Consider the following 14,203-nt stretch of genomic DNA (forward strand, 5'->3'; position numbering starts at 1 on the left):
TCGCCAGGGCAGGGCAACCCAGTGGCTGGGTTGTGAAGCTGTATGTGGGGGCGGGGTCAGAGAGGGGCAATGGCGCTTGTTCCACTCTCTCTCGGAATTCGGTCCCCTCTGCTGCTTCCCACAAGCAAACCGCCCCCCAACCCCCAGTGGTAACTCCCGAGTGTGTGGGCCTGTGCACCCTCCAGGACCCTGTGGGTCTCTCCAACAAACTCTCTGTAAGCCTGGGAGCTTCTCCCGGCACCTGACCCCGGAAGTTTTTCCAATCAGTGCTTTTAGGCTTTAATTCCCAGCGCTGGGGTCCCGGGTTACACTGTCTCACTGCTCGCTCCTCTGCCCGGTCTATCTGCGTGCGAATGTGTGACCGGTCAGACAGCCACTCTGTGCCCTCACTGGGTCTGCCCGTTGCCACCCCACACCTGGGATCTGCCAACCACCACCTGCGTGCCCGGGTCGTTCTGGCCACCTTTGCCTGCCCACCCTGCTCCGCCAGCTGCTGACCCCACCCCTCTTACCGGTCTGGCTGAATGGTTCGTTGTTGTCAGACTTCCATACAGTTCAATTTTCTGTGTTTTGGTTGCGTTTTTGTTACTAAAACTTTGTTCACTTTAAACTTGGTTGTGCGAGGGGGCACAGTGTTTCCACCTACTCCTCCATCTTGGCCGGAAGTCTCCCAATTTTGAAATTTTTAAAAGGAAAGTTCTGCCCGTATCCTTCACGGGATGCTGTAGTGAAGAGGGAGAAGGGCTAGGCCAAGTCAGTGGGAGTTTAGGCGCTTTCTCTTGAAACTGCCTGTCACTGTTTGTTCACAGACTCATTATTCTGATGACGGAATCCCATGGCTAAAAACCATTGGCGAAGAAACTGTGCATGTGTGTGTACGAGCTCCAGCACATACACCGTGCTCAGTACGCCATCTGCTGAGGACCAACGTGTATCCATGAAGCTGGTAATAATAAATGTATCATAAACCACACAAAAGTTCCTCCCCTCCCTTCGAATGCGAGCTCCTTAAATGTAGCAACCACGTCACAGTAAGGTAGGGAATTTTTCTACCTAAACTGAACTGTCAGGAGAGGAAGGACATTATGCAGTTGACTGCCTGGCACAGAGATCAGTCAGTGCCTCCAGGAAATATTTGACTTTCATTGGTAAACATTAGAGTTTGAACGATCGATGACAATGTACATGTAAATATCTTCATCTCCTTTCAATGACTGAGGAAGAGAGATGGTTATGAAACATCAGCCCCGTTCTTCTGTGATAAAACTTAACCGAAGTGTAAGGTGCAGAATATACTGTGCACTGAATTCTTCACTGATTTTATAGAATCTGGAGATACATATCCAGTGCCGTGGAGAATTTTAAGAGACTATTCACAACTGGAGTCTTTTGGAAGGGAACTAGGACCCGACAGAAAGTCATGAGAGAACTGGAAAATAAGACATGAAATGGAGATGGAACATATTTTGCCCAAAGAAAAAATGGAGGAAATGGTATTTTTTAAATGCCTAGAAAATAATACTGTGAAGGCGCTACTGTGCAGCTGTGGACCAGTACCAGTGTGTGCAGGTCACAAAGGAGCACATTTTCCACCCGATACACGAAAAGCCTTTTATAAAAATTAAGCTGCCTCAAAATGAAACAGAAGGCCTTAAAGTAGTGAGCTTCCTGTTCCTGAAACCATTCAAGCACAGGTTTATAAAAGATGGCTTTGCAGAATTTTTGTACTGGGTTAAAGCTTGAACCACATGATTTCTAAGGTGCCTTCTAACTAAAAATTGTAGGATCCAGGCAAGAAAGTCTACTAGCAGTTTAAATCCTGGCCTGCCTTCCTGTGCACAAACAAGACAGGAGCCCTAGCTGGGTAGCTCAGTTGGTTAGAGCTTCATCTGACAGGCCTAGGTTGTGAGTTCGATCCCTGGCCAGGACACATACAAGAATCAACCAATGAATGCACAAATGAGACAACAAATGGATGTTTCTTTCTTTCTCTAAAATCAATCAATAAATAATTATAAAACAAACAAGACAAGAAACCCTCACCCCCCAAAAACCCCAAAACCGATTTGCTTATGTGGGTAGAATTTGCTATTGGGAAATTTATAGAGATACTTTAATGTACTCGTTTTTTTGGCAACAGGTATTTATTGGGCCCGTTACGTGCCCCGCAGTGTCAGGTACCGAGGGCGTGGCAGCAAACAGAGGTGAGCCCTGCCTACACTGGCAAAAGGTGTGAAGGAAGGAGGTACGTTCCAGGGTGCTGTGCGTTTTTGTACCTCTGTGTTTTAGATTAACATGAGTCCTGTGTGATTATAAATAAAGTAATACTGCAAGAATATCCGGATGTAAAAGTAGCCATGTAACACATTAAAGAGCCCAGAAGATGCTTTAAAAGTTACATTCAATCAGGTACTAATGACAAAACAGAGAACAAGTTATTTTTTATTAAAAATTTCCAATTTATAACCAAAATATACAACCACTACATTGAAAATCAGTTTGTACACTCACAGTTAAAGTGCTAAGTAAAAACAGTTACAAAAACTGACAGTCGTCTACTGTAAACAAAATAGATCTACGAGAGCAGAGTGCACAGCACGTCGGCTAATGGAAAGTACAGTTCATGCTCTAGTCGAGGGCACTGGCCCCACACACGGCGCCACAACAGCAACTGCCACTCACCTGGAACGAATGAGCGAGTTTAAACACATGATAAAGAAACAGGAAGAACTAATGCCACCGAATACAAGTCTTTCGCATAAACACTTTCTAACTAGATGTTCATAGGATAAAGCCAGATTCCAATTTTAGAATCGATTTTTGAATCACCTCATCAATTTAATTCCAAATAGGTTTGAAAACTAAGTTGCTAAGTGTTGGCTATTTAAAAATGATAGTTTAAAATGATAAAAAGGGCGTATCTTTTCTACTTTTATATCTCTTGAAAAAAGAGGTGGTAGTTGTCAATAACAGTGAAATGAAGACTTTATTATTATTTGTTTCACACAAGAATGGACGGTGTTCATCTGTAATATCAATGAGCGGAGCTGGAAGACAGGCCTAGCTGGAAAGCAGGGCTGACTAGGACGGAAACACAGACCATCTCAGAAGAACGGCGTGGGTGATGGGTATCTAGGATGCTCCAGACACAACCCTTACACTGAAAAACACAGGATCAGCAAGGCCTTGACTTTACATAACCCATAAATACAAAGGACTAGCTCCCTTCTCCGAGGTCACTGAAAATATGCGGCACTTTCAGACATCACGTGGGTTTGGTGAAGGAGGGGCAGATTCCCAAGTTAGGGAATCACTTAATGATCTCTCTTGCCTCACAATAGTCCCACCTACACTAATTAACTTATTTTCACTTTGTTTCAAAGCTTGGTAGTCTCTTAATGGATGTAATCTGTGCTAATAGTATTGTGTTTGTTCTTAATTGCAAATTTCTCTTCAAGACAGGTAAAAGGGCTATAGTCACTAATGCTTTAATATAAATTAGTTAAAGCAAATTTCTTTCTTCCTAACACTTGAGATAAGTACTGATAGGGAAGACTGGAGATAGAAGGCCAATGGGATGATTACGGGGGAATGCAAAGGAGAGGGTGTGTATCTGGGCAGGGCTCATGGTGTCACAGGGGAAGACGTGTACCAAGCAGTTACTGAGAGATCAAAGTGAGCTTTCGGCACTTTAAAAGTTTATCCAAAACCAAGGCACCTGGATCAACACAGGAGTGCACTAGATCAGCTCTTGTTAGCTAACCTGTTACCCTTACTATTCATATTATTGTTTATATGAGTAAATGTAATTTACAAGCTTTCAGATGATAGCTGTACCTAAAATTGGGGATTTCCAGTATAGAAACTTCATATGTTTATACACTTATAAAATTTATATGCTTGTAAGCTGAAATACAAATATAGGTACAAAAAATCTTTAAATGGCATTTTAAGTGAAACACTGACCACATAACATGGTAGTTTTATTTTAGAATGCCTACCAAGAAGATGAAATTCTGTAATTAGGAAAATTTGAGTCCATATTAGATATGAGGTGGGGGAGGGGGTTTTTGCCTTTAAATGATATTTACAGATTAATCCATTGATATATGACAATCCCTCAGGTTATGAAGCTTAAGAACTACACCCAGACTTAATGGAAGCCTATGTAACGTATGTATCCCCAAAAGGCATCTGCTTTAATCACTGAAGTCTTTTTGATGAAATAAATTTGAAAACCGGACAAGCCAACAACCAAAGCTTTTCTTACTGTAGACCTGCGGTCACCTGTCTTTTGTGAGTCTCCTTCACAAAGCCTCTGAGAGGCTGGTAAGAAGCCTTGGGATGGGCAGTCAATGCATCTGTTCTGAAAGATCTTTTGTTTGGTTGTTTAAGTATATATTACAAAATTGCTATCATTTGGTTGCTTTTAACCAACAAAACCATCGATTTCACATAATTCAGAATGATATTATCCTGCTATGACCATGGAGTAAGAGTCTCCTTGGCCGGATTCTCAGAAAAAAACAGTTCACGTTCCGGAGCTTTCTGCTGAGATGACAACGATAACCTAACGTTTGCAACGCTGCACAACATTAAGAACACAGGACAAAACAAAGAAAGGCTGAAAAAAAGAAAGAGGGTAGAGAAGTATGGCAGGCATTTAATTAATACACATATAATATTTTTTAGATTTTGTGATGTTTGTGATTATTCAGCTTTTAAAATTGTTATATTCACTAAGTAAACATCCATGTCTATATCTTTTAAAAAGCTCCAACTAAATAAATGTGAACTGTGGGTATTACATATGACAGAAAGTGGAATCACTGATAACTATTAACTGTAGATACATAAAATGCTATAAATAATCCCCCAATTTCACTATCAGACTAAAACATAGCAAAGTTACTATTTTCTTTAATTAAAAATTTTTAAATGAGAAGAAACAGCTTCCATAGCTCTTTCAATTAACAAAAAATAAGACAATTTAATAGCTTTTCAGTGTCAAATTAACTTCTTTTTTATGGCTGGGGACAGGGATGGTGATATCTTTATCATGCCCAAGTAAACTTCAATGAATAAAACTCCCCAAAATAAAACTTAGCATTTGAAAATAAAAGCAGTAAAGTTGTTTGAAGTTAGTGTTAAATGTACGTCAAATGGAGTAGTTTAGAGGTGAAGTTAAAAAAGACAAAGAATTCAGATTTACTCTGATAACTCACAGCTAAGGTAGAAATAGCACCGATTACAAGAGAACTTCCAGAATAAGATTTTCACAGAGTTATTTTTATAATTTTCAAAATAATTTTAAGTTCACATAAAATAAAATGTTATTTTCAAGTACACAGTCACCTCAACATAAAGAACTACTATGTTATTCTTGTCTCAGAAATACAGAATTATTTCATATTAAATGTTTCTGCTGACAAGAGTAGTTTGGGGGAAAATTATCTGAGGCGGGAATAAAGGAGTGAAGGAAGACATTTATAAATTTCCCTTTCAAAACTGGGGAAGGGAGAAGTAGAGAAAGAGAAAAACTAGATGGTTAACATAAATTAAATCACTCTAGGATTATCTGCTTTATCTTATAGAATATCCCCTTATCAAACCCCAGAAAATAGTCAAAGAAATGGTTGGACATCAGGTTCAATTTTAACAAATGTAGTAAAACATGCAGAGCCAGAATATTGAAAATAAAAATTATTTTTAACAGGCAATCAAAATAAGACTGTAATACAGGCATGTCTGAATGAGAGGAGTGGGCATCTACTTGAACTTCTGGAAGCCGGGAAAGCTGCCTGACTCTGTGAACCACCCAAAGAGAATGAATCAAGCATAACCCCAGAATCCACACCAGAAACCAGGTCACCTCCCTGCACCAACCTTCCATGCTTCTTCTCTACCCATCGGACAACAGACCCAATAACCAGATTGCAAATCGATAGACCGAACTGTCCAACAGATTGATGAACTAATGCAGACAATTAGAGCAAAGACAATGATCTTTAAAAGTAACAGAAACCTCCTTGGCCTGGTTCTCAAAAAACACAAATCTAAAAGAGAATTCTGCTGAGATGAACTAATGGAATCGCTATCACTACGTTTTATCACATAGATAATGAGGCTTTATGGAAACATCTTCTGCACAGCCAGAAAAAATTTTAAAAATAACAAGCCACATTTATCTCTAATATTTTAAAGCATGATATACACCTTTATGGCAATCTGGCAACCGTATTTATTTACTGACTCTAACACAGCTTAAGAATAATTATTGAACAGGAAAGCTTTAATCCACTCCCCTGAAATTTCTATTTTATAATTATCTTAATGTTGGTAAATGTGATAGCTTTTTTAATTGGCTGTGTGGGCCAGTGGTATCACTGCTTTGATCACTAATTTTATCTTGAATGCAGTTTATTGAAAGTTTAGGCTGACTAACTATATTCATATTTAAAAGAACAAAGACCATAATATGTCACTCTTTTATATACAAAGATGCTTATATTGGTGCTTTAGGAGACTTTTACATAAAAAACGTCACACAACCATTCTTTTACTTTTATTACCTGTAATATAATTTTCCTCCCTTTAGATTACTTAAAATCATGAATGGAAAACAAAGTTAATTAACATATCTGAGTCCTACCAATTTAAGGGTAAATTGTATTAACAGCACAGGTTTATCTAGTAAATATAGTCTTGGAAAGAATAACAAGAATAAAAGCCCAGAATGATGATTATAAAATGGTCAAGTGACAAGGGAAATTTGAGACCAGCTAATCTAATGCTCTCGTTTCTTTCATTTACAGATGAGAAAACCAAGGTTTCAAGAGGTAAAACTCCAGTTAAATAGTTCTTTGAAAAGAGAGGCAACAATAGAAATCAGATCTACTGGCTCAAAATCCTGTGGTATTTAAAAATAACATAATGGATTTTTACTAAGCATTAAAATAAAAACCTGCTAATTTAGAAAACAGCTCCAAGGTTTTGTTTTTAAGCCAGTAAGTACAATATAAGAAAATGTTTGCAAATTAGCAATATAAACAAGCTGACTTATATAACTAAACCCCCAGGGTAATAATAATAATAATAATAATAATAATAATAATGTAGTTCACCTACTTCAGGAAATATCAGTCTTACAAATACTAATATTACTAGTGAATGGTAATTACCAAAATAATGAAATGCAATCTTCAAAATCTGAATTACAAGGTAAAAGAACTATCAGGTTAAACTGGTGACATGACCAATAAAATGGGAATAAATTACGAGCAGTGTTATCACACCAATGAAAATGTCTAAAGAAGGATACAATAGATATCCTGAGAATAGGTAATTCTTTAAAAAATAGGAAGAAAGCTATCCTTTAATGCATTTAAAGAGATTGAATTACTCTCAACTGGTATGGCATCTGACTAAAATATATGTGAACTTTCTTTTACCTTTACAGCAACAAAATTTTACTATTTAGAGACCACAAAATAAGAAATATGCTCATTAACTAAGTATACTGCATCTTTATGGATCAACCAAAACAATGTCTACATTATGTAATGTCTACAAAGATGTCTGCAAAGTACGGCTGGGCAGACCTGAACATTCTGTCCTAGATTTTGGATCCTGTGAGAAAATTATAATCCTATATCAATTTGGCTATTAAAGAAATCTAGGCTTAAAACGAAATTAGGAAAAAAGTTCGGGAGACTGATTACAGTCAGATGGAAGGTTAAGAATACTTGTTCTTCCTGTTCCTTTCCCAAAACTCATGTAACTGGAAGAAAAGAGAAGGGAAAAGAATTGCCAAGAGATGTCAAAAATCATTTTTTGTATAAAGTAAAAACGATGTAAGAATAATGTGTAAAATTACACAACTACTAAGAATCACAGCTGAATTAAATGTAAACACACTTTCTTATTTTAATCAGTTGTAAAAAGGGATAAAAGAAGTTTAAAAGAATTGTGAGTTCTTTTGTAAATTCTGGTTCTATTAAGATGTTATTTTTTGTGTGTTTATATGTGGGGGAAAAAATGGAGAAATCCTTACCTTTTATGCAGATTTAAAAAATTATATATACAAATACACAAACAAGATAATGTTATAACTTAAAATGTAAAGTTTTGCAGTGGTAAAAAACAATGTTACAATAATCACCTTTTAAAAAGTTGTTATTAGTCAGAAAAAATTAGGTATATGAAAGTCCTTAAAGAAAAAAAATGATAAGGCCTACACTCCTTTTTGTATTTTTCTTACAAATTTCAGTGAAGTCAAAGTATTTCATGTAATTCCGTGTCAAAAATAACATACACTGAAAATCCCCAATTTCTGTTGAAAGTGACCTGCGCATTCATCATATAAAATCTGAAAGCAGACTGTGCTGTGACATTTATTAAAGAGCCAACACAACCTAAGGGAACTGCTACTCTTCAAAAAACAACCCTCGTTTTTAAAAGGGTAACTGGGTTGCTGATTGAAAGATGGTGACAAATGAATACTGGTCTTCGCTGCCCATCCTGTACCCACAGCCGTGTGTTCTACAACCCCTAAAGTTCTAACAGAAATGTAAGTAGAGAAACTTACAGATTACACAGCAGTAAAATACATGCTCTCTCATTTGCTCCTCACAACATCCTGTGAGGTGACTTGGGACCAAAAATTGTCTAATCCTCATTTTACACTGAAGAAATTGAGACTAAGAGAAGTTAAATGACCTGTCCAGCTCACATCATAATTACAGGTCTTTGAGTTCCAAGCCCAGTGGAATTTTCATTACTATATATTATCCAAGAATGATAATATAGAAATGTACTTTTGGCATGTCTAAAGCAGTATAAATATCACCAGAGTGAAATTTTCATATGTTAATTTTTTCTAAGCTTCAGCCAATGAGCCTCTACCGTAACAAAAAAATTTAAGTAGTTCATTTTATTTCACAGGGCTATAGCTTAAACTAAGATAGTTACAATTTCAGTTATTTCCAGCTATTATCACAAAGAAAAGAATGAGGTAAGTTATAATGTTGAAAAGATTTTCTACTTTGAAGAGATGCTTTGAATTTTTATAAATCTGCTCTAAGAAGCATCAGGAAAAGAAAATCATTACTAATGTTTGCTTAAATATTTATTCATCCAAATAATACACAAAGATCTAACTTTACATAAACCAAAAAGAGCATAAATAATTCTAAGAATAGCTTTCACCTTTAAAAATTAATATAAAGTATTGGTACAAGTTTGTGTGTGTGTGTATATATATATAGATATACTTCTTTAATTTAAATAGTAATATGGACCATTACTATAGAAGAAATAAGCTTCATTTGGTACAATTTGCTTATTTTGTGTTACTTGCTGCACGTTATTTTTGTAAAGCAGACTTCATTTCCCTTAGTTTAAATTCAGATCCTTCAAATTTCACTGAGACTCCCACTACTAGAATAAAAGTGAGTTGCATGACATGAGTTCTTCATTCATTTCTTTGTTGAAAAATTTATGATATACTAAGCCCCATGCTAATTGTTATTAATTTTTCTTTGAAATTAATTACTATTTTGAGTTAAATATTGTCTTGAATTTTTTAATTATTAAATAAACTAACTACAATATGGTGAAATCAAAGTACTTTCTGAAAACCTTCTGACTATGTATTAACACTTTAGAGAGCACTATCGTCCTCCTCTCAGTGTGAACTGAACAAATGAAACACTGAACATTATCATATGCCAATCATCACACAAATTAAAGTTAAACATATGGTAAGAAAGCTGTCCAGACTTGCTCAAATTGGTTTAAGCTAGCTGAAACTTGAAAATGCTGTTTTGCTACATGGAGTTGTTCAACTGTTTCTTAAAAAAGTTTAATTTGGAGCACTAGTTTGATGAATAACATGGCCCAAACAAAATACTATTGTTCAAAACACTAAATTAACAATATTAAATAAATTTTGTGGAGCAAAAGTAAGATACTGAAAGTAACTGAAATCTCAATATAGCATTTGCATATATATATAACAGTTAATTTAAGAGAGAAGATGCAGAAGAATACATAAAATCAGGAAGCACAAAGTTCAGATATTCACAGTGATGTTCACTTAACTGTCTATACTTGGCCATTTGTACGAGAAAACCAATTAACATTTTGGCAATTGATAATACAATGCAGATGGTGATGCCTGACAGTATCTTTGAGCTCAAACTGGTACCTTCTATTTTAACTTCTTATTTTTGTTTCTGAATGTTTGTGTTGGTCCTCTCATGCTGTTCTCAGGCGAGACTCTCAGACAAAAGCCTCATGAATTATTAATTTACTTATAAATGAATTATTATAAATTTGGCCTTCAGAGAACATCTTTATTAAATGTCAGTTCTGAGGGAATTCACACCCCATCTTAAGCACTAACCCCAGTTCTAAGGAGAAAGATAATCCAGACAGAGGAAAAAGAAAAAACATTTTGGGCCAAATGTTCAAATATATCTTATGAGGAATTAATAATAAAAATATTAATATATATTTACTTTGAAAGAAACAACATGATAGACAAATTATTATTATCAGAAAACAGATTTTTATGCCTGATAAAAACCTTCTTTTCCAACATTTAGTTTTTTGGTACTTTTTGTTTAAAAGAAAAGTGGACAAAAGTACACACACGAAGTAAGCACACGTCAAGTGATGCAGCCCTCTCGCATCAATCTCTTCAATCCTCAGTGATCTGATCCCTTATATTTTACAGTTTACAGTTTTCGAAGAGCTTTCACATGTTTTTTTATTTGATCCCTATTTGACAACTTTTGAGGTAGGTATTTATCTTCTATCTCCATTTACAAATAAGGGAACTGGAGCTCTGAGAAGTTGCCTTTTTAAAGGTCAAAAGCCAGCATGTGATAAAGCCAGGCCTCTCTGGAGTCTAGAATATTTGTTAAGGTGTCATTCTTAGATTACCTGCACATGAACCACCTGTGGTATTCTTATAACCAGATTTTAAAGTCTTACCACCTTTGAGTTACTGAATAAGAATCTTTAGAAGTGGGGTCAGCATTATACATTTTATAATGGACAAATAAAAGGAAGAACAACTGTCCATCAGGTAATAATGTAAAAGCATAACACTGAGTCCAGCTAGAGTTTCACATGTAAATATGATGCCATCAGGTCAGCAGGGGCAAGTTAAACAGCCTGCAGCCTGGCTACAGATTAGAATGACTTTGAAAACTTTTAAAAAAAACTGTCAATTCCCACCTGAATGAGAGGGAGGCCTGGGCATCAGAGGTTCCCCAAGTGATTCTTGTCTGCAGTCAGGGGTGAGGACATGCCTGCTGGAAATGTTTTTCTACATAACACACCAACCATTTTCCAGAATTCTCTCTCTTCTGATCATTTTCATGCCTAATAAAGTTCACAGTTTTTACTGTAGATTATTTAAACATTACAAGGTAAAATGTCAAACACTTTTGAGTTGATATTTTTAAGATTAAAGATACTTCACAGCAAGACTAATCATGCTTCATTTTGCTACAGTGATTTTCAGATACCCCAACTAAATCACCACTTTGAACTTAGGTTATCCATATTTCAGCTGAGAACAAGAATGATCCAGAATCTGAAAATAAGGATAGGGGGCAAAAGCTGTAGCCTATTTGCTACTGAGCAATGCAAGTACAGATAATCAACTCACTGATAGGAGGGACCTGGATGACAAGACTTGGTGGCTTTGGCAAGATCACATGTCACTGTAGAAAAATACAACAATAAATACAGAGAAAACATTTTGCCATTTTGTAATTGTGGTTACGACCAAAACAAAACCCCTTATAATGCTTATTACATGCCTCCACGGAACAGATCTGAACATAAAGTTCTCTATGAATCAATACTATTACATGGGAAAGATGACTATAAATTATTTTCTATCATGCACATGGATAAGTTATACAAACATGGCCAGTAAAAGTAATATTTACAAAATTAATAAAAACAGCTCAATTATAGGGAAAATGCCCATTGCTACTCCTAGTCCTGTATCTTTCTGGATGAAATTTATTTTGATAGAATTTTGAAAGAGCCTTCAAGAGACTAATCAGATTCTTCTGTTGACCTTATATGCTATTAGCTAAAATACCCTTGCTGATCTATCAAATTCTCTTATAGCTTAAAAACACAGTTCTTTTTCACTTAGTGGAAATACAACTACACAAGTCCTACCATTCATCTGAGAAATAAACTTTGCATAGTAAATTCTTTAATTCTGAAATTTTCTTTTCTTAGTAGAATGACCAGAATGTTACCTCACAACTAGTTGGTATTATATGAAACTTCACTACAAAGCAGCCACCACACATTTAGGATTTTTTGAAATACAAAATAGTGGGTTTATAAAAATGCTTACAAGACAAGTAATTATCTCTTCATAACCTAGAAATAAGAATTATTTATTTCACAATATAATTCTTAGCATTTTGGACACCTTGACGTTCCAAGTTTGATGCAATATAAAAAGCAAAAGTTTACTTTTCCAATGGACACAATCTGCACCTGACTGAACGCATGATAACAGTGAGTTACAGCAATCAGTCATGCAAAGGCAAAGAATAAAATCTGCTTTTTAAATGGCACACATTTTCCACCTTAGGATGATTTAAGCACTGGTTCCATCTTCTTCAATAACTCGATTCATGCTGGTCCCATGTGTGATGTGAGTCATAGGGTTACTACTGAGATCCCGGATGCTGCTGTGTCGTGACTGTTCATTGAGCCGATGAGAACTACTGTGCCTGGAGTGGTCCGTTAGCCGTGACATGCTGCCGTGAGGTAGTCTCTCCTCCATCCCTCTGTAGCTGCAGGGAGTGTACCTAACATAGGAGAGTTTATTTTGAAGCAGGTAACAGAACACACTAGAAAAATAACACTAAAATTTTTCGTGAAAATGCTGCATTATGCAAAATAACTAGGAAACCGACAGGTGAAAAGGTAACAACCTTTGATGATTTACAGTAATTTCATTTATATTGTAGAATTTATTTATAAGGCTACCTAAAAAAATGGAGAAAATCTTCTCATTAGATTCAGAATTAAGGTCCTATTCTTTGCAAAAGGACAGGTGCTAACATTAATTTTTCATTCAAATAAGTTTTGGGTTCTGGAATGGGTTCTGGAATGGGTTCAGGGAGAGGAGGAACAATGACAGAGGAAGTATGGTATTGACCTGGAGAATCTAGAAAATTGGTTATAATCAAAAGTACAGCAACTCAGATTTTACTAAAAGACTGGGAATAGAGAGCATATGAAATAAGAGGATAAATTAATTAATGTAACCCTCCCAAAAAAGATGAATGAATTGGCAAGCAACGTATGACAGTATGTGCCAACAGCTTCTTTCTGGAAAGCCCAGTTAACAGTTGGGTTAATTACTATAAATAGTCTTAATTACTTTTCCTCAGGCTCTGAGGATGCTACACTATTTCACAAAAGGCACATCTACTTAAACATACGTAACAACATCCCAACACACTGTAACTTCCACTCCTACTAAAACAAATTCTCAAAACCCCTCACCCAAGACGTAGCTTTTGCATATGCCAGCGGGGCTGCATTGCTCATTGCTGGCAGTAGTCTTCCCATCACCGAACGCATCTTGAAGGGCAGCAGTGGGAGGCGTTAAAATTTCCTTTGTTGCAATCCTGACTCACTGAGCCCCACCAGAGACAGGACGCTCACCCATACACCTTTTTGCAAAAAGTATTTCATTTAGGATAACAATCCTCAAAGAAAACAATAAAATTTATAACATGAATTCATCTACCAAATTTTAAGTAATATTTCTAAAAACACAAAGAACATAGCAGGCCATTACTTTTTAAAAATAATCATCAGAAGAACTACTCATAAGCAGCTGAAGATCTATGGGCTGCCAAAACATTCATTTATCATTCCTTCATAATTACAAGAAATTTTGTGACTCAGTAGGAATCATTTATAAAGTTTAAAGATTTTAAAGACTCATACATACTGAGGAGAACTAGTTTACAGCAGTGCTTGTTAAATGTTTTCATTCGATCACAGATTTTAAAAACTGGGAAGGACTGAGAAAAACTTAGAAGTCCTTTCAAATTATAAAAGAAAGCATGTCCTTTGTTTCCAGTTTTAAATCTGATTTGCATGTTTTGGTAAAATAATTACAATGCTAAATGAAAATGTTATT

The 14,203-nt window shown here is 35.9% G+C and overlaps 1 protein-coding gene across 1 annotated transcript in view; it reads right to left on the bottom strand.

Annotated features, from left to right (window-relative positions):
• Positions 1–9,214: 9,214 nt before the first annotated feature.
• FZD3 (frizzled class receptor 3) overlaps positions 9,215–14,203 on the bottom strand; it is a 76,856-nt gene continuing 71,867 nt past the window's right edge. The window contains exon 7 of the mRNA XM_037150461.2: positions 9,215–12,854. Coding sequence (XP_037006356.2) covers positions 12,641–12,854 — 214 coding nt within the window. The 3' untranslated portion in view covers positions 9,215–12,640. The remainder of the gene's footprint in view (positions 12,855–14,203) is intronic.

Source organism: Artibeus jamaicensis, unplaced genomic scaffold (assembly GCF_021234435.1).
Source record: "Artibeus jamaicensis isolate MK-2021 breed Jamaican fruit bat unplaced genomic scaffold, CSHL_Jam_final scaffold_537, whole genome shotgun sequence".
NCBI classification, from domain to species: Eukaryota; Metazoa; Chordata; class Mammalia; order Chiroptera; family Phyllostomidae; genus Artibeus; species Artibeus jamaicensis.